The following is a 23,960-nucleotide window of genomic DNA, read 5'->3' on the forward strand; positions in this document are numbered from 1 at the left end:
TTCATATTTATTTCTGGAATGTTTTGGGACTTATTTTGTGATGGGATATAAAATGTAGCTCTAACCAGTCTTTTTCTTTCAAAGCAGCAACTCAGTTTCCCCACACAATTGATGAAATAATAACAATTTCTTTCTCATTGACTGGTGGTCCTGTCTTCATTTTATATATTGGGTTGTTGAAAAAGTTGTGACACATTTTTGCTTGAAAAACATAGAGAAAATACATCACGACTTTTCCGACACCCAATTCTTTCTAACATAGTCAAGGTCTGTTTCTGAATTATCTCTTCAGTCTCATTGGTTTATGGTTTTTGTTCTCAAGTAACACATTGATTTAATTATTGTAGCAACAATGCTAATTTTATATTTTCTTTTCCAACAATTAGTATTCCTTGTTTCTAATTCATGACTTTACTTAAGCCAAGATTTCTAGAACAATGTTTAGTAGAAGTGGTAATAGTGAACTTGCTTGTTTTGCTCCTGATTTTAGTATAAATGTTTTTGTTATTTTATAATAACTTTACAATACTTTAAAATAATTAAGACAGAAATATTTAACCCTTGGCTCTTAAAACTATTAGTCTGGAATGGATAAAGAGTTTTACCAAGTGCCTTTTAGGACCTATGTTATCTGAATTTAGAAGTTGTTTATGAAGTGAATTTTTATAAGTGAATCATTCTTAGCCAGTAACTTTACATTGCAGATTTCAAAACGTGTCTTTAGAGAAAATGCTTCAACCTTAAGCAAAATATATTTTTTGATACTGAAATGTTTCCCTCAAAAGGCAGTAGAACGTTTTCTTAATTACTAGATAGCAAAACATCTTCTTCAAGCAGAATGAGTTGAGAATATCTTCTTGGCCCTGGCATTATTCCAAGGGGCTCTTTTCACATTGTGCAAAAACTATCATTTTCTGCACGTTCTGAAATCAGAATTGCCCTGATTCAGGACACTACTACTGATTGGCTGTGTGACCTTGAAGCTGCCTCCTGCTCTGACTTGCTTGACTATACAAGACCTCTCCACTTGAACTTTTTATGGTGGAAGGGTTCTCTGTCATCATGGATGTTTGCCATTTACCACACGTGGCTGTTGAGTACCTGAAATGTGGCTAGCATGAAAAACCACACTTTAATTTTAACTGAACTTAAACAGTCCCAGTGACTAGTGGCTGCCATATTGGACAGTGCAGATCTGTACAATGATTCAGTGTATATCTAAGGTCATTTGTTTGTAACTCTCAAACTGTGCCTCTCTGAATATGGCTAGAAATTTTCTGAGAATCTTCTTATATTTCAAGACATGGAACCAACCTAAATGTTAACCATTCATTGACAGAGGAATGAATTAAACAAATTGTACAACATATACTCAGTGAAATACTACTCATCTATTAAAATAAGATGAAATAGTACCTTTTGGGACAAAATGGATGGATCTTGAAATGGTTATGCCCAGTAAAATAAGTCAGAAAATAAAAGACACTTGTCTGATGGTTTCACCCATTTGTAGACTATAAATGACCATAAAGAGAACAAACTAACAAAACAAGAATAATTCTTAAACTCTATGAGAAATTTACTGATTACTAGCGGCAATAGGGAGTGGGGGAGGTGGAACAGGGGTGAGAAGAAGATAGGATTGTGGCACTGGAGCTTGGTGGTGACTGAGTGAGGCATAGAGGAAGATATGAAGTTGTGCTCCCCAAATTAAACAGTTATGTAAATTAGTGGCAGCTAAACAAAACTTAAAAAAAAAGACATGTTAAAAAAAGAATTTGTAAAACAGGAGATTTTGGGAGGAAACCTGTATTTTGATTATAGAATTCTTAATAACATACTCCCTGTTTTCAGATTATGTACATAGCTATTGACTGGCTACTAATATCCATGTAAAAATAACTATTTGTATTATTTGTGGTTATTGACCAGTTAATGTGTTTTCATGGTGAATATCAAGATTTTTTTTTTCTTTTGCAGATGGTGAATTAATGCTCCAAGCCAAAATTAACTTCTAGATCATTTGCTTCTATAATGCTGAAGGATTGATTGGTTGTTCCAAAATCATATTAAGACCTTTTGTGTAACTGACCTGATTCACCTACTACTTTAGTATTATAAAGGGTTTTAGAGAGTGCTTCCACTTCTTGAAATAAATTTGATTTTGTATACATTTTTATTTCTAATACCTTCTAACCTTGTGTTTCAGCTCTTAGTTAATGTAGGTGTTCACATATAGAAAAATTATCTTTAGAAAAGTTATGTGAAAGCGAGTGAATCTATTTTGTTCCTGGTTGTAGTAACATCAGTGTGCGTGACATAAAGCCATGAATAATTTTATGCTTTGTAGATCATTAAAAAGTATTTTTATTTGGTATAAAATCATTCTGTCCCCCCCATCATGGATAATTGAATAAAACTAATATTTTTTATAAGAAATTGCTTTGGGAATGTAATTATTGCATACAATGTCAAGTACATTTCTCTTTGGTAATTAATTTATCATGGCATTACCCAGTGATGTTCAAAAGTTGCATTTGCTTACTCTGCATGTCTTTATTTCTAGGAATTTGTACAGATTCCCTGTACATACTGTACACGTTCAAAGGAAACAACATTAATAAAGTAAAGCATATATTAGTGTGTTTGTTTTTAGTAGTAAGCAAGCCATGCCATGAAAGTTTGAGGGAAAAGAGATTGGAAGTAATCATTTTAGTAGTTAGGAATAGTTATAATTAGGTATGATGCAGAAGCGATTCCAATGATGGTTTAAATTTCTGACTTTAATACTTAAACTTTGGACCAGTAATCAAATACCGCCAAGCTCTTTATTTGATATACCAGTAACTTGATGCATGCTTGGTAATGGACCCCATGCTGGAGTAAGATGCTTCTCTTTCAGGCAGCCTTTGAGTTGCTCACTTTTCAGAGATCTTTTACTATAGTGCATTTAAAGAATCAATACTTTTCCAAAGACGCAGTGTTTTTTCCCAAATTCTTTTATTTAAATTTCATTTTTAGAGATTAAGACCTTTGTTTGCAAATATACACTCATTATGTGGCTTCTTTGAGGGACAACAGATGTTAAATGACATGTTGATTTATAAAAAAACAAAAGAAAAATGAGATGTACAGTGGATATTACACCTCCTCTTGAAGAAGTATACACGTTTTAAAAAGTCCCATTTTCTTATAATGAATTTAAAAAGGGACAGATTTGACATTATCTCTAATTTTAGACTTCTTCCTCTAGAATGAAAGGGTATACTTTAGATGTGAAACTCCCTATATAGTATTTTGTGTTTCTTTAGTCCCAAATCTTTTTAAGTATTGATGAAGCTACTTAATTTGCTTTTGAAATACACACTATCACTTAACTTGTGTCATATGATGCAAACCCTCCCCAGACCAAGTGATTTTGCTTTATCTGCAGTTACTTTTGGGGCTCCTTCCAGTGTCTCAGCAGACCAGCTGTGACATATTCTTCCTGTGGCCATGACGGTGGGTGCCAGTGGTGATCTCAACTACCAAGCACCTTTCAAACTACTGCTTGGGTCACACATTTGTTAATTTCCTAGTGGCCCAGGCAAGTCATAGGGCCCAATACAAAGTCACAGACAAGGAAGCCAAGGAACTAGAATGTCTTGTAGAGGCCATGATTCAGGGAGGAGGGAAGAACTGGGGCTGATATTTCAATCTACCACGGACATTTGATGTGTCTATCTTAATTAAGGTGATCAAAGACTAAACTAAGCAAATGTTAAAGCAATGCAGAAAGAATACTAAGATTTAGTCTGCTTTGCAAAATTATTAATTGGTGAACTATGCAAAGAAGTGTGGAGTGTAAGGTGTTACTAAGTACAGAATAAGATTTAAGAATGTCTATCTAGTTCTTGTATTCTGCAAATCTTGTACTAGAGCAAATTCATTTCTCACTATCCTTTTTTTCTCTTCATTTGATATTTTCTTTTAGCAATCAAAAATTACTGCAGGCTAATACTTAAAAAATAATTTTCACCCATGGGATAAAAAACATTCTTTGATGTAAAGCACTACTATTATATTAATTCATACCTCAATGGAGATATTTTGGACTGTTGGAACCAATGGAAACATCAAAGAAGTAGTAAATATTTTAAGAGTGACACAAATAGCTTTCTTTATTCCTGATATTTTCCGTACCTTAAGGTATTCAGGGGAAAATGCTGTGCTGTTGGCCCTCCAGCAATGCTTAAAAATCAAAGAGTCAGCACAGTATAAACCTTTTCTGTTGTGATTCAGTGGCAGTGCCAATTTGAACTGAAAAAGGGAGGCGAAATATTTCCAAGAAGCAAGTAGCTAAATACTAGATAGTAAATATTATTCTTTTCATAAACAGTTCCTTTGTTTTTTAGGTAGCCTGGATTTGCTTGCTTTTTGCCTTATATGGCCTGATTGGAGGAAGAGACAAGTGGGAAGAACAGCGGTTGCCCAGGGCAGAGTAGAAGTGGTGCTGAAGAGGCTGCCTTATGCAGCCAGGGAGCTGCTTCTGAGCTAACTGGCTTTGCCTCATCTCCCAGCACCACCAGGCTCCAGAACCCAAGCCATTGACTGTGCCTTCCTACTTTGTGGGGAAGTGGGGTAAGGTTCTGAGAGGCTCAGAGACTTGTGCAGTCACATGTGGGGCAGGGTGCAGGCTAGGACCTGTCTCCCTCCCCCTCCACCTGCCTACCCTCTGGCTGCAAAGACTGGATGAGAGTGTGTGCATGTAAAAAAACCCAGAGCAGGGTTTAGAATCCTCTGAGCACCAGTGTTGTGCTGTGTTTCTGCTCTAGAAAACATTTTAACGTTGTCTTGGGAGCTATTTTGGTATGGGATAGCTGGACACCCTCACCATCAGAAAGGGGCAACCTGCAAGCTTACCTGGCTTCACTACCACAGCAGATTGGGAGCCTTTTCAAACTGTAGTGGCTTAGAAAAGCCCATAGCTAAGGGGGCAACCATAGCCTTCATCTGTGGACAGGATGCTGACATTTTAGTTGGGTGATCTTTGTCCATATTGAATTGAAATGTTTGCAAGGGAGTTGGGACTCTCTTTTATAAAACTGAATTTATAACTTTGTGTTGCCATCTGTGTAGTTGAGGAAGCTGAAGCTCTTCTTGGGTCTGAGTTCACAGCACCAGCATAGAGTTTGAGCTAGAACTCTTATCCCTGGAACATTAAACACACCCACACCAATATGGTGATTTTAGTGGGCCCCTCCTCAGTTTGAGGGGAAGGAGGGTATGAGAGGGAGTAGGGCACTTCTCAAAGGGCATCCAATCTAAATGGTGTCAGGTCAACAGAAGATAACCTGCATTGTCACAAAAGTCTGGTATAGAAACTAAGGTTCCAGCACACAGATCGCATGAATAGGGCACGCCAAGACACGGTCCTAATTCAAGACTGTCCTGATTCAAGATTAACTGTCTGATTTATTTGCTACAATTGTTTTCTAACTCACAGAGGGACAAGGTGTCTTTCTTATATCCTCAGCCCCTTAGCACCCAGCCCTGGAGCCTGACTCAGCCCATGTCCTCCACATAATGCCTTATTGAATGATACATGTATTTTTGCATACTCAGTAGATGTTAAATGGCTATTCAGAGCAAAGACCTTTTGAGCAAAGTCCTTTTCCAGCCAGAAATGGGAAATGGAGAATTTTTATTTTAAAGCCAAGTCCAGGAAGATTTTCTGAATGAATTAACGTTGGAAAGTTGCAGCAGGTTGTCACCGAAGGGAGTATACGGATATGATATTCCCATAATTAGTTCTCTGGCTAGAAATCCAAGTCTACTGTGTATTTTATGTGACCCTACAGCATGCAGTGTTTCTCAGGCGCAGAGAAATAAGCATTGCCTGTCCCTGGGCTTTGTATGTGAAGTTCATCCTGGCAGGGCAAGTCCAGATGTGTATGATAGACTAAGTCAGAAGAAGTTGGGACGTAATGATGTAAGCCATTGTCAGCCACTTACAGGTTTATGTGTGTTTGTGTATATACAGTTACAATAGTGCATTCACTGTTGTGGGGAGTTCTTGCAAGCTGCCTCAAGACAGGTGCCCCGGGCCTTCCCAGTGGCGCAACGGGTTGAGCACAGTTCTGTGAAGCTGTCCGCAGCCTCTGCAGCGCCGGTTCGATTCCTGGCTCGCCTGGGAGATTCCCACATGGCATGGCAGACCTCTCCTGCCTCGTCCGCTGCTCCCCTCAGCAGTGTGCTTTGGTCCTTCTGCCTGTTCTGTTCCCTGCTCTGTCTCTGGTGAATTCTCTTACCCTCCAACGCCTCCGGCCTGTACCCCACAGTGCTTGTATAAATAAATAAATCTTTAAAAAAAAAAAAAGACAGGTGCCCCTTTGCAGGGGTTTATCAGACTCTGTCCTGGCTTTGTGGTTTCTGTCCCATTCATTCACAGCACACAGTCTACACTGGTTGTAATTTCTTGTGACTTAGCAGTGACAGAGATGTTACTTTCCAGGGAGAGCCATGCCTTCAGCCGCAGTGGCGCCGCCATGGCCTCTTTCTGCTTGGCTGCTGCTGTGGGGCTCAGGCGAGATCACGGTCCAGTGTCATGCTGCAGAATGTCACTGGGCCTACTGGCGCCCCTCTGCTGCTGCTGTTCCCTATTGGAAATTCTTTTTGACAAATGCCTTTTTTGGTGGCAGGCATCTTCTCAAGGATATATCTTTAGTGTTACTCACCAAGAAATGCCTTGGATCAAAAAACTGTCAGTGCTGTCGACTGGAAAGAGGGTGATGTTTGGAGACAGAGCCAGTGTGGTTTTGCCTGCCCTTTCCTAGTTTTGCGAGTGTGTGTTAACCATTCACGCTTTTCATTTGTCCTCTGGGAGTGATAATATTTCTTTCACAGGATTTCTTGGCACATAGTAAGTGCACAGCAAACACTATTAAATTAACACTATGTCAATTCAAAAACCCATTATAATTATGTGAGGTTTTCTATACAGGTTTTTCATTATCCTTTGCAGCTTCCAAATGTCTTACCAATTAAGACCTACTATCGGGCATATAGACAAAAAGTTCAGTTTTCATCATATATTTCCTGAATAAGTGGTTGTTTTTAAGTCTTCAGAATTTTTGTTTTTAATGTGAAGTTTGAAATGTAACTTGTGGTTTTGAATCAAAATACCCCTGTTCAGCAGCTGAGGCAGGTGTATCAGCAGCATTTAGAACTCTTCTATAAACTTACTAAAAAGCTTGTCAGGTCAGGGAATGTTCTGACCTTTTTGGAAGGATAGCTTTCCTTTTGTAAATAAACCCTCTTTGCTGTCTGAGCTTTACTATACAAAGGTCAGTCTTTCCCTCATGTGGTCTACTGGGCGGCTTCCATGCCTACTGTGTGCACCACTCAGGTGCTGGAGAGGGACAGTGTGCTCCCTGGGAGGAGGTGGAGTCAGGTGAGGGAGGGAGTGCTGGAAGATTTGGTGATGGAGTTTCAGGTGCTTGACTTGAATTAGATTGAATTAGATCAGAGGACAAAGAAGTCATGAAGCAAGGGAGAGGGAGGGTGTACTGAAGGATTGTTTCAGGCATTTCTTACTGTGTAACCAACAACCCCAGGCAGGCTTAGTGACTCACAACAACCATCTTATTTATAGTACAATTCTTTGGGCCAGGAATTCTGGCCATGCTCAGCCAGGTGATTATGCTTCCTGTGATAGCAACTGTGGTCACCTGGGGGTGGGCTGACGGATGGGGGGTCTGAGACAGCTCAGCACACATCTGGTGCCTTAGAGGGAAGGCTAGCCTCAGTGGGGACCACCGACTGGGATGTCACTGTGTGGTCTTCCCAGCACTGTGGTCCTAGGTTTCTTATACATGGCAGCTGAAGGCTCCTCAGATTCAAGCCGAAGCTGTAAAACTTTCTCAGATCTGGCTTTGGAAAGGTCAGAACATCACTTCCTCTCCATCCTCTAAGTGAACAGGTCAGTAAGGCCATCGCAGGTTTAGAGAGAAGGGAATTAGACTTACCCCTCAGTGGGAGAAGTGATGTGGCTCTTTACCACCTTGTTCCCCGAGAGGACCGTCATCAGGAAGCTCTTTTTCGGGGTCAGGCTGGATGGGGTGGGGGTTCATGAATGGAGTAGGGGGCTGTAAAGGCAGGAATGGACGCGGTGCAGGTTTTCTGATCCCATGCAGACCGGGTAAAGGAGGAGTCAGAGTCCTTAGTGGGTTTTTGCAGGTCTTTTATTGGGGTTCACCAGGCATATGGTAGGCAGGGGTGCTGGGGGGCCAGGAGGCTGGCAGTCCTCCCAGCCCCCAGCAAACCCTCACTCTATCTGGGCTCTCTAGCGTTCTCTGCTTCTGCTTCGGGCTTCTTCTCTTTCGGCTTCTTTCTCAGTTTCTGCTGCTGCTTCTACTGCTCCTGCTGGCGTCCCCGTGACGCCGCCCTTAAAAGCACAGTCTTAGCCCAGGTGAATCCCATCTACCTATGCCCACACCCTATTCCAGGTGCCCGCCATCAGGCATGGATTCAGGACAAGGATCCATCATCTATCCTGATGGCGGAAGGGCAGAAAAGCCTGACATTTTCTTTACCCTACAGGGGCTTATGACATGTGGCCAAGTGTACTTTCAGATCTGAAAGTGAAGATCAAAGGGCAGTGGATTGAAGAGTTGGCAGTGCTGGGAGTGGGCGCATCCTCTTTCAGGATGCTCTACTGTAGGATAAAGTGGGCATGGCAGTGGAGGCCGAGAGATGGAGGGGTTTGCTTGTTTTTACTTTGTTTCAAAGATCACTAGTGACCCACTGTTTTCAAAATCAGTTGTGCTTTTCTGTGCGGCTGACTGGCCTCTTCACTTATGAACATCATTGAAATGCTCTCTTCTCTTGCTTTGGCAATATCACTCCTGGTCTTAGCCCTTCCACCTGTGATCAGGAATAGGTTTTTTTTTGTTTTGTTTTGTTTTTTAAAGATTTATTTTATTTATACAAGAACTGGGGTAGATGCGCTAGATGCGCGGGAGGGTGAGAGGATTCACCAGAGACAGAGTAGGGAGCAGAACAGGCAGACTGATGAAATACACTGCTGAGGGGAGCAGCGGGCCAGACAGGAGAGGTCTGCTTGCCATGTGGGTTGCTCCGAGACCAGCGGGGATCGAACCGGCACTGCAGAGGCTGTGGACAGCTTCACAGCGCTGCGCTCAATCGCCTGCACCACCATGGAGGCCTCCTAGGTTGTTTTTTCAAGTGGCTCTATCTTCCCAGGCCTCTCCTTGCTTGCTTTTCTCCTTTATTCTGAACTTCTTTTCTTGAGAAATCCCACTGCCCTTCATTTTAACTGTCATCTGTGTGGCTAGAAGCCTGTATGAAATTCTCTTTCTCTGTCCTGTCCTTTGTGATGCCAAACAGGTCATAAAGTACTCTTGCTTTTTGCCCTGCAAGCCAAGGTTCTCCACTGTGGCAGCAAGTAAGCATCGCCGTAGAGCTTTTAACAAATGTACACCGGAGTCCTGTCCCAGAATCAGTGAATCAGAATCTCCTGAGACTGAGGCATGAGTATTTTTATTAGGCTTCCCAGGTGATTGTGATACTCATCTAGCATTGAAAACAATTCTCTAAAAATTGTTTCTAATCCTCCAACTCATTTCCACCATTGCTCTTTTGGTTGGGACTTTCAGACTAGCCAAAAAAGCTGCAGTAACAAATTACCACAAACATAGGCTTAAAGCAGCAGAACTTATTCTCTGAAGGCCTCAAGCAGGAAGCCCAAGTGCTGAAAAGGCCCTGCTGCCCCAAGCGCTCTAGAGAAAGAGCCAGCCTTGCCTCTACTGGCTGCTGGTGGGTCCAGGCATACCCTGGCTTTCGATGGTCTAGCTGAAGTCTCTGCCTCCATCTTTACACGGTCATCTCCCCTCTTTCCCACGTGTCCTATAAAGACACTCGTCAGTGATTTAGGGCCCACTAGTAATCCAGGATATTATCACCTTGAAATCCTTAGCTACAACTATAGAAACCCTTTTGCCAAATAAGGTTGTAGTCACATCTTCCGGGGCATGGACATTCAGCTTGTCCTCTTCCTCTCTGGTTCTGCCCTCCCCTCTGACCATCTTGCCTCTGTCTGGATGTCCGTGCTCACTGGCTGCCCTGAAGATTATTCCCAATTATGTTAGTCCTTTGCTTAAATCTTGCCAGACTCCCTTTTCTCCTTGGGGTAAAACGCCCTGCCCCTGGCCATGGAGGCCCAGGCTGTTGTAATCTGGCCTCTTCCTGGCGCTCTCCTCCTTGCCTACTACTTCTCTTGAATTTTCTGCTCTCCTCGCCTTTGTGTGCACTGTTGCCTGCTCTTTAGTCTTGTTCAGATTTTAAGACAGTTCAAGCAGTGTCTCCTCCACGAAGGCGTCCCTAATGTCCTCTCTCTTGGGCTTTGTGCTCCTAGTGTATCTTGTTGCATGTGTCTTATCGTACTTGTTTTTGCATCTCTCTCTTCTTTTTAAGCAGGGAGCTCTGTGAAGACAGACGAGCTAATCCTGATCGTCATAGCCCTAGTGCTCGATGTTATAAATAATGAATGGCCATGTGCTTAACCTAATTAGTAACTTGTCTCATCATGACAGTGGTTTTTCCACTGTTATCTTAATTATTTTCAGTTGGATTGTTCACTGATTGTCATCTAGAAGTATCAAGCATGTTCTCTGCAAGCAGACTGGTAGGTTCCTCGCTTAACCAGCAGTAATTTCTGCATCTGTGCTCAGCAATTTAAATTAAAATGTTTCTGCATATGTTAAAGTTGACAGTTTTGGGTTTTGTGGATTTTCCTCCCTTTATATTAGATATGGCTTTGGGACTGTAAGTAGCAGAAATGAAGCTGAGTTCGCTTCGCTTAAATTAAAAAGAATTTGATCAAGGGGCAGTGTACATCTGGGCCAGTAGAAGCCCTTGAGGATTCTTCTTTCCATCTCTATTGCTTGTCTCCCTTCATCTGCTTCATGCCTCACTTTCTCTGCTTCTTCATCCATATAATGGACTGTGACAGCCTTGCAGCCCCCGTGCTTAACCCCAGCCTCCCACAGGCTGGTTGCTTGTTTCTCAGTTCCAGTGTTGTTTTCCAGGTGAGAATGTCATTGGCCAGCTTGGGTGGTGTAAAGGGGCAGGACTGGCCACAGTGCAGGTTTTCTGATCCAGCAGACCGGGTAAAGGAGGAGTCAGAGTCCTCAGTGGTTTTGCAAGTTTTTTATTGGGGTTCAGCGGGTACGTGGCAGGCAGGGGTGCTGGGGGGCCGGGAGGCTGGCAGTCCTCCCAGCCCCCAGCAAATCTTCACTCTATCTGGGCTCTCTGGCGTTCTCTGCTTCTGTTTCGGGCTTCTTCTCTTTCGGCTTCTGCTGCTTCTGCTGGCGTCCCCGTGACGCCGCCCTTAAAAAAAAGCACAGTCTTAGCGCAGGTGTACCCACTTCAGGTGCCCGCCATCAGGCATGCATTCAGGATCACAGGGTTCCCTCATCTATCCTGATGGCGGGAGGGCAGAAAAGCCTGATTTTTCACCTTACCCTACAGGCAGACGTCCACCTCTGGTCATTCAACCCCAGGATAGTGGGGAGGGTGCTGGCAAGGCCACTGCATTCAGTGTGGTGCTGGGGCTCACTGTAGGGGGACCAGGCATAGATTCCTGGGAGGGATGTCATGTGAGTGTCCCCCGCGCTCTTTGTAGTAGGTTAGATTCTGCTGACCAGGAGCAAGTGGTTGAGAGCGAGGCCACAGAGTCACGGACAGGAGCAGCCCAGGAAGCCCTGCCAGGTATTTTATAGTTGCCCCTTTAAATGTTCCTCTCAGGTGTATCAAGGCCTGGCTCTAGTTGATTCTCATGTATTGCTCAATACAGAATATTCATCTTGATTTCGGGGAATCTTGTGAGTGCAAAGTGGGTTTTGAATGGCTCCTCACCCATAGTGTTCATTATAGTCACCATCATAAATATGTTTCAGAAAATAATGTACCTTCTTCTGATCTTGTCTCAGAAAAAGGAGATGACTAAGACTTGAAATAAATCGCCTCTGTACTCTGGAGACACTTTTATGTAGCTGACATTCCTTTGTGATGGAAATGGAAACATTAAAAACACAGCAGGAATAACTTGTGATGATAGTTTAAATCCATTATCGTGCTGTAGCTGCTGGATTGTAAAACAAACATACAAAAGCCCTTCATTCTAAGTGAACCTAGGGTTCTCAAGTGACCCTCATGACCCCTCTTTGCCAAATGGGGGAAGCTTCCTCTTGGGGTGGGACAAGGGAAGTGGCAAAGGCCAGGCTGTTAGGAGAGAAGTAGTCACCAGATACGCTGCCCCTAACATTGATGTTCTGGGGGAGCCTAGAGCTGTCCTGTTTGTCCATGGAAATTTTAAGTGATTCCCTCCCCGTCTTTCAGTCCTCTCAGTTACTTCTTTCTGCCAACAAGGAGGTGGACTGGAGTCGTGGTAACGTGGCAACCTGGGGCAGTGGTCAGAGTACGTGGGGACCTTTTAATTCAGAGTTAGGAGATACAGTTGGAAACTGAAGTGTTAACTGACATACTGCATCACTTTCTAATGCTGGTATTAGCTTAAGATATGAATATAGAAAAGCTGCCTAAAGATGTGACATGGTGTCCAGGGGACTTAAAAGTAGACAATTTGTGAATTAATACTCATATACTTTTGGGCAACCCTCTTGTAGAGTCATAGTTTACATTTGATTGTTGCAAGGTGTTTGTTTTTTTGGGGGGTGGGCAGGGAGGCTGGCTAACCTCACAGTGTAGAGCTCAAATGGAAATGGGAATAAATGTAGAGAATTAAGAATTTTTAAGAATGCAAGTAACTAAATTTGGTCTTCTTACAAGTAAAGATCCTGCAGACATTAACATGATTTGAGAGTGAGAGATGAGGTTTAATTAGTATGCTATTTTCTAACTAGTTCATTTAAAAATATTTCTTGAGTGTTTCTCTGGGGTCCATTAGAATGACGTTTGCTGAATTGAGCCAGCACTAATGTGGCCTCTGCAGAATTCTCATTTGCTTATTTATACTCTGTCCTTTTTCAAAAAGATTTGAAGAGTCTGACTTTATAGAATGGGAAATGTGTAATTACTTTGTACATCACTCTTAAATTAAGTTTCTGGAAGTGATTTGAATTGTATTACAGCCGAAGTCTGTTTTGCCTCTATTCTTCTGTGGGGTGTTTAGCGGACAATTTTGAGTGACCTTTCCTGTCCCTTCCCTGATCCACCTACCTTTTGTTCTTAATGTGTAAGATTTGCTAATGAATTAATTCTTCCACCTCCATTTGTAGGTACAATGGTGCTTTACCCAATGGAGACAGAGGACGGAGGAAAAGCAGATTTGCTCTCTATAAACGGCCCAAGGCTAACGGTGTCAAACCAAGCACTGTCCATGTAATCTCCACGCCCCAGGCATCCAAGGTAGGTGGCTCCTGCAAAGGGACAAGGCCCTTGGCATACAGACAGGCTGTAATTATTTCCTGTCAGCTCCACTTCCTTTCAGTGTTGTTTCTCTGTGGGCCTCCACCATTTGAGGACAGATTGTTCTCTGTTGTGAAGGTTGTGAAGGGCTGTTCTGGCCCCTGTAGGATGTCTAGCAGCTTCTTGGGCCTTGACACACTAGATGCCAGTGGCATCTCACTTGCCCTCCACCCCTAACTGCCAGCTCCCTTGTGACAACAAAAATGTCTGTAGACATTGCTCAGTAAACCCTGGGGGTGAGATGGGCAAATCACCTTCCACCCCCGCCACGTTATGAACCACTGCTTTAGTGGAACAGGCATGTGTCAATTTAGAAGAGTTGTGGTTTAAAGAAGAATGATGTTCTTTATCCTAAATAGTGTTTTGGTATTAAGTCTTGGTAAAAGCCTCATTAAGATTTGTTGTTTTCCTACTGTTAATTGAGTTCAGTGGCTGTTTTCAAATAATCTACATGTACACCGAATTGAGTTTGTATGGTTATTAGAAAGACTGGAGGTAAGCAGAGCTTAGTGCTGTAGTAAGTTTACACATTTCCACTCTTTGAAGTAAATAAAATGTTAATTTTTAATGATTATTAATGTCTTCTGATTTTATATCTATATATAAGCATGTGTGTGGGAAATCTCAATTTCCATTTGGGTTTGATGTGTTCTACCTATTCCTATTAGATTTATGACAACTTTTCTTTTAATTAAATAGATTCGTTAATGTTTAACAGTTTCTTTTCTGTGAAGTAGTTATTTTTACATGAAGGACTTCACCACTAGCTCTACATGTTTATCCTATTGGGTTGGACCTCCTGGAATAAATGAGACTTGATTCCCATTTTTTTTACTGAAAACCCATGTTCAAAGAGGAATGCATAGTTTCACAGAAGCACATGTGGTATTTCTACTCAGCCTTAAAAACAGATCACCCCTGCTAATGTTTTTAGTAAAAAACCTCCTGTTGTTTCCGAAGCAGTGCCCCTAAGAAAAAACTAGAATACACCAGTTGTCTTGTATTAATAATTGGACTAGAGAATATCAAGGAGACAGGAAAGACTACTAATTAATGGAGAAGTTTTTGACTAGAGGAAGGGAAGTAAAGTAAAAGCTTTCAAAAGGGAAGGACACTTTGTAAGGTAAACAAAGGAAATCAGCTTTGCAAAGTCTGAACATAGGAGGAAGTGAAATCGCAATAGAATCTTGGAAGGTCAAGGAAATACAAGAACCATTTTATGATCTGAAAATATTTGGTAAAGAAGGGTACCCAGACAAATGTTTTTACACATATGGTGCATGCCAAAAATATTCTGGTATTACAGTTTTGTCTTGTGTTTACCTTTATCTTTCCTTCCTCTAGCTTTCTGTACCTCCTTATATTTAATTGTTATCTCAGATTTTATTTTAATACACTAGTTTCAGATACTAAGGCTTTATAGAAAACTTTGGTTACTCAGGCTTCTTATTAGAATATGAAAATGAGGTACTATGGATGATCACTGGCTCTTGAGTCATTATCCACTTCTACCTGCTTCATTTTTTTTTAGCCTTTGAAAGTTTTACCTTTTTACCTAGATTTTACCTGGAGTTATTTATATTCTATATCTTTGGTCTTTGTCTGTCTAAAGCTGTGTTTAAAGGGCCTCCCTGGTGGCGCAGGTGGTTGAGCGCAGCACTGTCTAGCTGTCCGCAGCCTCTGCAGTACGGGTTTGATTCCCGCCAGCCATGGAACAGCCCACATGGCAAGCAGACCTCTTCTGTCTCACCCGCTGCTCCCCTCAGCAGTATTTTTCAGTCAGTCTTCCTGTTCTGTTCCCCACTCTGTCTCTGGTGAATCCTCTCACCCTCCCGTGCATCTGGCCTGTACCCAGTTCTTGTATTAAATAAATAAATCTTAAATATATATATATATATATAAAGCTGTGTTTAAAAATGTTTCCCACAGTATTAGTATTTGGGCAAGTTGGGTTTTGGTCTTGAGACATTCTTTTTCCTCCCTCCCTCCTCCTGCCCCTGCCCCCGCCCATCTTGTAACCTGGGAAAAATATATTCTTGGCACCGATTTCCTCATTTATAAAATAAATGAACTGGCTAAAGGCAGATACCATATTGTGTCAGATAAGGTGCTTTGGTTATGAGTTTCACAAGTGATTCTGACTTTTAAAAAAGGCAAAATGGAGAAATTATTTAAAGATATGGTAGAAGCACATCTCAGAATGGGGGGAGGGGGCGGGGAATGAAGTAAACAGCTGTTGAGAACCAGAGGATTGATAGGGGTTAACACAGATGTACTTTCAAGTGTGTACAAAGTGACTTGGCCCCAACTTTCTTCCATCTCTTTCAAAGGTTTTAAATTTTCAGGAAAGAGAATCTGATTGGCCTAGCCTGGGTCAGTCAGCCATGACCAAAAGAGATGAGTAGACACAGTTGTGTTGTGGATTAGGGTAGCTGATTAGCTGCTCTTTATTGCCTTTCTGTCATGCATCTTATTTATCTTTGTACTAGTAACACAGAGTCTCAGACATAGTATGTGAGTCTCCTAGGATGTGAGTCACAGTTCCCTCACTCACTCCTGTTAGCAGGCAGAACGAGGGGCACCTCATTGCACACTCTCAATGGGGTCTGCCATCTGCGACATAAAAGCAAAATATTCTCTTAATGTGAAAGAACTTTAATAGGATTAGAGTGCATAGAGAAAGAAGGGAAGAAAAGATGTAGTTTTCCAATGAAACACCCAAAGTTACTCAAAGCAGGACCACTGAGGCCCAAAAGCTTGCCACAAGTCTAAGGTACCTTTTGGCAGGGAACCATAGGAAAGTGGTGGGAGGGACATGTTAAGTGTGGGATAAAAGGATCAGAATTAAAGTACAAATCAAGGTGATGGTTACCATTGTCAGCCTCCCCACAGGTCTCAAACCCACTGTCTCTTCCAAGTGGCTCTACATGTCTTGACTCCACGTGTCTCCTTCCATGCCCCCAAGTCCCTGGTGCAAGTCCAAATCCGAGAGGCAAGCAGGCCCTTTTCCACATGTCTCTCTGCTCCATGTGCCTCCTCCAAGTCTCTTCTCCCTAGTCTTCTTCACTTCTGGCTCAGCTCCACCTTTCTTTAGGTGGAAACATGGAACCTCCCCTTTTATGGTGATCACACTCTGTAACATTTCTGTTACCTCTCAGACTTCCATCCCTGCTCAGTTTTCCCTGTCAATTCTGCTAACAGTTCTGTTAGCCCCCTTGACAAGAATCTGTTGCATAAATATAACACATATGTTTAACCCTCTCTTAAAACACTTCTCCAACTGCCTCACTTGTTTTGTGTTGGTCTTGGGCTCAGCCTGTTGAGAGCGATGCTCTCATCTAGAAATTCATGGTGGCAGTCACCTGGACCCAGTGCATTTCCAGTGGCTGTTTCCTTTCATAAGCCAGTATTGTGACTGGACCAACCTTTAGGGTTCTAATTATGATTGCAAGATGCCCTTTAGCATTAAGCATCAGGAAATTGTTTGGTTAATGATTTATTATTTAAAAGATCTGGAAGTCACACAGCACACCTGGCCACAATGAGGTTATGGAGGTAGGGATGGGCAGGGACAAAAGCAGAGCAGGAACTGGAGTGGGCACAAGTACCAGCACTGGCCTGGGTTCCTGCTTTTATTGGCATTGAGGATGGTGAAGTCTAGGGTTTCCTGGGCTCATTCTTTTCGGGTGAATTTATATTATAAGAGGGAATTTGAAGCTTAGGCAGAGAGACAAAAAAGAAAGGAAAGCGGGAGAAACATAAAACATCAACATCATCTGGTTAGTTATCTAAATCAACTAAGAGGTGTAAGACCAAAGAGCCTCACTGGGGAAGACAGCTTGGCTCTTCGTGGCATCCTGTGACTGCCCAAGTGTTTACTCAAGTTAACCCTCCTTGAAGTGGACACTTCAGCATCAAAACCTTAGTCAGGCATTTGTATGACAAAAACACTTTTGGGGTTTACACTACACTTACCTTAAGTAAATCCTGGTTTTTATTTTTTCCATCTCTTCTGGCTTGTGAAACTAGAAATTATTTAATTTGGTCTTCAGTGTGGTCTCTTTTAAAACCCTACATTATTAATGTTAGCCACCTCTTTCCCTACTTCTCTTGATCTCACTCACCTACAGGTCATCCTTCTGCATACTGCAGTGACTCAGGCCCTAGCACAATCTCTGGTTCTTCCTAACTTCTGTTAAATTACATATCAGCATCTGTAGTTCATGGTGTTTTTTAACTCTTTCATTTTCAGAGACTGTCATCTCTCATCCACTTTTCCCACTGAGGTAGTGGTCCATAGTCACTTAAAAGTGATCCTAATCTCCAGTTCATTTTACTTTTGTCTATGAAGACATTGTTTTCTAATCTCCTCAAGACCTCCAGCCCTTCAGCCTGCCCTTGTTGCTACGGTCTTTAACCCATGTGGCTTATCCAGTTCTGTATAGACTTCACCCCAGAATCCCTTTTTCTGATACCTTTTGGCACCTTCTCTTTGTGTGCCACAGGCTCTGGGTGCCCCCAGGCCTTGCTGGGCTGTTTTTCTTCTTACTGACCTGGGGGCATCAGAACTCCAGGATATGTTGTGGGACTTGTCAAAAACTGTTTAACTTGAATCAGCAGTGGCTTGTCTGCTCTGAATTTTCTGCTTCTTCAGTATTGGTCTTGGAAGGGTCATCTTTGATTCGAGTTGTACAAGTGAAACCTAGGTGGACAGGTGTGGTATCACTAGTACATTTTGAAGCACTTGAGTTATTTCTTCTCTCTGCCATAATCATTCCCTCTGCTCCATAATGTTGGGGCAGAACAGGGAGTCCAGGATGGTAATGGCATCTGGGAAATGGCATCTCTTCATCTTCCTGAATGTTCTTGTCCCAGCCAACTCAGATGAGGATGGCAAGTGTATGCTATTGTTGTGTATTCTCTGTGTGTCTACACTTTTGCTCTTGGAATAGTAATAGTCAAAGATGCTTTTCTTATTATATAATGTGCTTTTTAAAAAATCCTAAAATCCTGTTTTGTTTTTGACCATTCGGTTACCTAGAGAGAGGGTATTTAGCAATTTATTGACGTTGTGAAAATTATGAGGGAGAAAAATAAGATGCTGTGAGAAGGGGTACAGAGTTTAACTTGGGTAGATAGGGAAGCATCTCTGAGGAAGGGGTTTGAGCTGTCAGCTGAAGGTGTTTGAAGCTGTCAGCTAAAGAAGAGCTAGTCAGGATAGCAGACAGATGGGGGCCTCTTCTGGTCTGGTTGAGGAATTTGGGTTTTTTCCTAAGGGGACACACTGAGGGGTGGTAAATAGGAAACTAGCATAGTATGAGAATTTAAGTAGATTCTTGTTTGCTTATTTACTCTTTACTGTGTGGGGCAACTTTGCTCTTAACCAGTATATAATATGATTATGGTAGTGGTGGCAATGGTGCTATGCCTGCTAGGTCAGTATTTTGCTAGCAATATGGTATAAATTTAGCAACATGGAAAATTCTTTGTGTTGGCTTTCCTTTCTTAGATTATGCTTTATTAAAATTTTTGGGGGGCATTTTTTTACTTCTAAAAAGTAACTGGATATCACATTTTTCAGTTGGTTTATTTCAGAATGGAAAATACCAGTGGTGTTGGAGGGCTAATTTAGAGAAAAGTTTGGGCTATTTAATGGGATTGCACAACTAGGACTGCTCTTCAACTGTTTATACTACTGGTTGATAAGATACTGGTATTCTTCCTTATCAGTCAGTGAATAATAGTAACTGTGGGAAGTGATGATAGTTCAAGTTAATTTTGTAGGCTAAGTGGGGCTGCTTTTGAAGTGCCTGTTGTTGATCTGTATGTCCAGCATGGGTCTTGGTGGCAACGGGTGATATGTCTTCCCTATGCATTCATTATGAAGCTGGAACTTTCTGTGCTTTAGGAGAACCATCAGTTTATAATTTTCATTGGAGACTACTTGCTACATTGTTATTGCATTTTTTGGGTTAATGGTGACTGGTCTTTTGTTATTTATATGTTCAAGAATGTATTTTATTATAAATGAAAAGACAGCAAAGCTTGGATAAATTTTACCCTTTCAGATGTTATAAACATGACTATAATTTATCAGAAGAGAAAAGAGAAATAATTAGTAATAAACTATAACCCAGAATATTTTTTGGTAATTTAGGAATGTATACCTAAAAGAAATTATATTTCTAGATTGAAACATAACTCATTTATTTCAACACAAAATATAAACATGAACAACTTAACTTTATACCTCAATGAACTAGAAAAAGAACAGACTAAGCCCAAAAACATGGGAGAAGGAAGGAAATAATGATGATCAGTGCAGAAATGAATGAGAGACCAAAAGTATAATGGAAAGATCAATGAAAATTAGAGTTAGTTATATGGAAAGAAAAACAAAAATAGACAAACCATTAGCTAGACTCATCAAGAAAAAAAGACTCAAATATACTAACAGGATGGTCAACCTTGAAGAAATGGATTTATTCCTAGAAACATATAGCCTGCCAAGACGGGATCATGAAGAAAAAGAAAGTCTGATTAGGTTGATTAGTAGGAAGGACATTCCATTAGTAATCAGAGACGAGGACCTAACAAACAAAAGTCCAGGACTAGATGGCCTCACTGATGAATTCTACCACATAGGTAAATAATTGGACCAGTCTTTCTCAAAGCCTTCCCCAAAAATGGTAAGGCAGGAACCCTTCCAAATTCATTTTATGACACCTGTATTACTCTGATACCAAAACCAGATAAGGACACTCAAGAAACAAGCTTAATCCTCAACAAAATATCAACAAACTGAGTCCAACAGTACAGTAAAAGGGTCAAACACCTTGAGCAAATGGGATTTATTCCTGGGATGCAAGGATGTTTCAGTGTCTGAAAATCAGTCACTGTGATAGAGCACATTAACAAAATGAAGGACAAGTATCCTGTAATCATCTCAATAGATGTTCAGGAAGCATATGACAAAATTCGAAGTGCATTTTATGATAAAAACTCTTCAAACTGGGTATAAAGAAGAATGTAACTCATCATAACAAAGGCCATATATGACAAACCTACAGCTCATATCATAATTAATAGTGAAAGCCTGGAACCTTTTTTCTCTAGTACCAGTAACCAAGCAAGGATGCCTACTCTGGCCACTTTCTAGTCAACATAGTACTGGAAGCTTTAGCTAGAGCAGTTAGGCAAGAAAAATAAATAAAGGCATCCAAATCGGGAAGAAATGAAGCTATCTCTATTTGCAGCTGATGGTTTATATCTATATAAAACCCTAAAAACACCACCCTAAGTTTGTTAGAACTAATAAATGAATTGTCAAGTTGAAGGATACAAAATCAGTATGCAAAATCAGTTGTATTTCTATATGTTAATAACAAATTAACAAAAAGCAGGTAAGAACATAATTCAGTTTATAATTGCATCAATGAGAATAAAATTCTTAGGAATAAATTTCACCAAGAAGGTGAAAGACCTGTACCCTGAAAACTATAAGATATAATGAAAGAAGTCAAAGGAGACTCAAATAAAGTGAAAGATACTCCTTGCTCGTAGATTGTCAGAATTCATATTGTCAAAATGTCTGTACTGCCCAAAGTAATCTACAGATTTAATGTGATCCCTGTAAGTACTTCTGTTGCATTTTTTTCACAGAAATAAACAATCCTAAAATTCATATGGAAGCAAAAAAGACCTTGCATAGCCAAAGCAGTCTTGTGAAAGAAGAAGAAAGCTGGAGACACCATGCTTCTGGGTTTAAAACTATATTACAAAGCTATAGTAAGAAAGTGTTATGGTATTGGCATAAGAAAGACCCAAGATCAGTGGAACAAAACAGATAGTCCAGAAATAAACCCACAATTGTATGGTTAATTTACAATATAGGAGCCTGGGATATGGAATGGTAAAGGATAGTCTCTTCAGAAAGTGATGTTAGAAAAACTGAATAGAGGCCTCCCTGGTCGCACAAGTGGTTAAGTCTCAGACCTATCAAGCTATCTGAAGCCACTGCAGCACAAGTTCGATCTCCGGCCGCGGAACTACCCACATGGCACAGCAGACCTCTCCTATCTTGCCCACTGCTCCCCTCAGCTGTGTATTTCAGTCAATCTGCCTGTTCTGCTCCCCACTCTGTCTCTGTTGAATCCTCTCACCCCCCACACCTCTGGCCTGCACCCCAGTTCTTGTATGCATAAATAAGTAAATCTTTAAAAAAAAAAAAAAAAACAAGAAAAATTGAATAGCCAGATGTAAAAGAATGAAACTGGATCACTATATTATACTATACATAAAATCCAATGCAAAATGGATCAAAGGCTTGATTGTAAGACCCAAAATCATTAAACTCCCAGAAGAAAAGATAGGAAGTAAGCTCCTTGACATCAGTGTTGGCATTGATTTCTTCATTTGACCCCAAAGCAAAGACAGCAAAAGCAAAAATCAACAAATGGAACAACACCAAACTAAACGGCTCCCGGCCAGCAAAGGAAGTCATCAACAAAATGAAAAAGCGAGAAAATGTTTGCAAATCACTTATCTAACAAAGGGTCACATGTATAAAGAGCTCAAACCATCCAATTAAAACATCCAATTAAAAATTGGGCAGAATATCTGCATAGACTTTTTAAAAGAAGATATACTATAGGTTAGTAGTTACACAGCAGGTGCTTCATATCACTGTCCAGGGAAGTGCAAGTCAAAATCACAATGAAACATCATCTCACACCTGTGAATAGCTATTCTCCTAAAGACGTGAGGTGGAAATGGAGAAAAGAGAATCCTTTTGCACTGTTGGTGGGCAACTGTGTGATGATTTCTCAGAAAATTAAAAATAGAAACATTGGGCCTCCCTTGTGGCATAAGGCTTAAGTCTCAGCACTGTGAAGCTACCTTCCACTGCAGCACGAGTTCAACCCTCGGCCAAGGAGCCAACCCACATGGCACAGCAGACCTCTCCTGTCTCGTCTGCTGCTCCCCTCAGCAGTGTGTTTTAGTCAGTCTGCCTGTTCTGCTCCCAACTCTGTCTCTGGTGAATCCTCTCTCATCCCTTTGCACCTCTGGCCTGCACCCCAGCTCTTGTATGCATAAATAAATAAATCTTTAAAAAATAGAACTATTATAGGATCCAGCAACCTCATGTCTGGTTATATATTGAAAGGAAACAAAAACAGGATCTTGGAGAGAGAGCTGCATTCCCTTATTCATTGCAGCATTATTCACAATATCCAAGAAATGAAAACAACCTAATGGTTGAATTGATAAAGCTGTGGTATATACATTGTGTTGCTTCACAATGGGGATGTGTTCTAAGGTATATGTCATCGAGTGATTTTGTTACGAACTTCCTAGAGTTAGCTTATACAAGCCTATGTGATATACAGCCTACTACACACGTAGGCTATATGTAAGCACCTCTGCCCTTTATGTGATCCATGGTTAACTGAAACATTTTTAACCATGCATAGCTGTATGTACACTGAAATATTACTCAGGCATGAGAAAGGACAGCCTGCCATTTGCCACAATATGGATGGAGCCTGAGGGTATTATACTATTTGAAATGTCAATTAGGGTAGGACAAATACCATATGGTATTCTTTATGTGTAGAGTCAAAAAAAAAAATGCTGAAGCAGAAACTAGAATGGCAGTTACAAGGGGTGAGGGATAGGGAAAATGGGGAGATTTGGTCAGAGTACAAATCTCCAGTTATAATTTGAGTAACTTTTGGAGCTCTAATAAGCAGCAAAATGTTTATATCTATTAAGACTATATCATGCACATGAAAGTTGCTGAGAGTAAATCTTAAATGTTATCACCATCAAAAAAGGTAATTATGTAACGTGATGGAATTGTCAGCTAATGCTATAATCATTTTCCATTAAATAAGTATAACAAACCAACATGTTGTGCACCTTAAATTTACACAGTGTTATATATCAAATCTCAAAAGTTGTAAAAAAAAAAAAAACTAGTTTCCAAAAAAATTGAAATAACAGCTTCCAGAAATTTTATTGCGTTTTTTAAAGGGAAATGTTTATGAAACACCAACATAATACATTGTATAGTTTTAAATAGTTTTTTGACTTACAGTATTTATTAAGGCTTCAGAAAATAGTTTTTATATGGATGCATCAAGGCAGTTTAGAGTTATATTCCTGATTATCACAAAAATGTATCTACTAAGATGAGAAAACGATTTTGGGAGAAACTTACAAATCAGAGCAGCAAAATTTTAGACATTATTGATAAAGCTCCAACCATTACACATAAAAGTGATTTAATAATTTACTTACAGTGCAATAGTCAAGACTTTAAAGATAGGTGATGGTTTTGTTGATTTCATGGAGCTGGAGGGAACAATATCTGATGTATATTACATTTTATTGTCATATTCAAGAAGAATTGTTCCAATGAGAAATATTTTCATGAAAACCTTATGAATTTTATACAGACAGTACAGTTT

At 40.7% G+C, this 23,960-nt stretch overlaps 1 protein-coding gene across 4 annotated transcripts in view; it reads left to right on the forward strand.

Annotated features, from left to right (window-relative positions):
- PELI2 (pellino E3 ubiquitin protein ligase family member 2) overlaps positions 1–23,960 on the forward strand; it is a 162,895-nt gene that overhangs the window by 39,436 nt on the left and 99,499 nt on the right. For all 4 annotated transcript variants that reach the window (XM_037503406.1, XM_054690645.1, XM_037503407.2 and 1 more), the window contains exon 2: positions 13,299–13,428. In XM_037503406.1, coding sequence (XP_037359303.1) covers positions 13,299–13,428 — 130 coding nt within the window. The remainder of the gene's footprint in view (positions 1–13,298; positions 13,429–23,960) is intronic.

This window comes from Talpa occidentalis, unplaced genomic scaffold (assembly GCF_014898055.3).
Source record: "Talpa occidentalis isolate TD23 unplaced genomic scaffold, MPIMG_talOcc4v2.1 talOcc4.11, whole genome shotgun sequence".
In the NCBI taxonomy this organism is placed as follows: domain Eukaryota; kingdom Metazoa; phylum Chordata; class Mammalia; order Eulipotyphla; family Talpidae; genus Talpa; species Talpa occidentalis.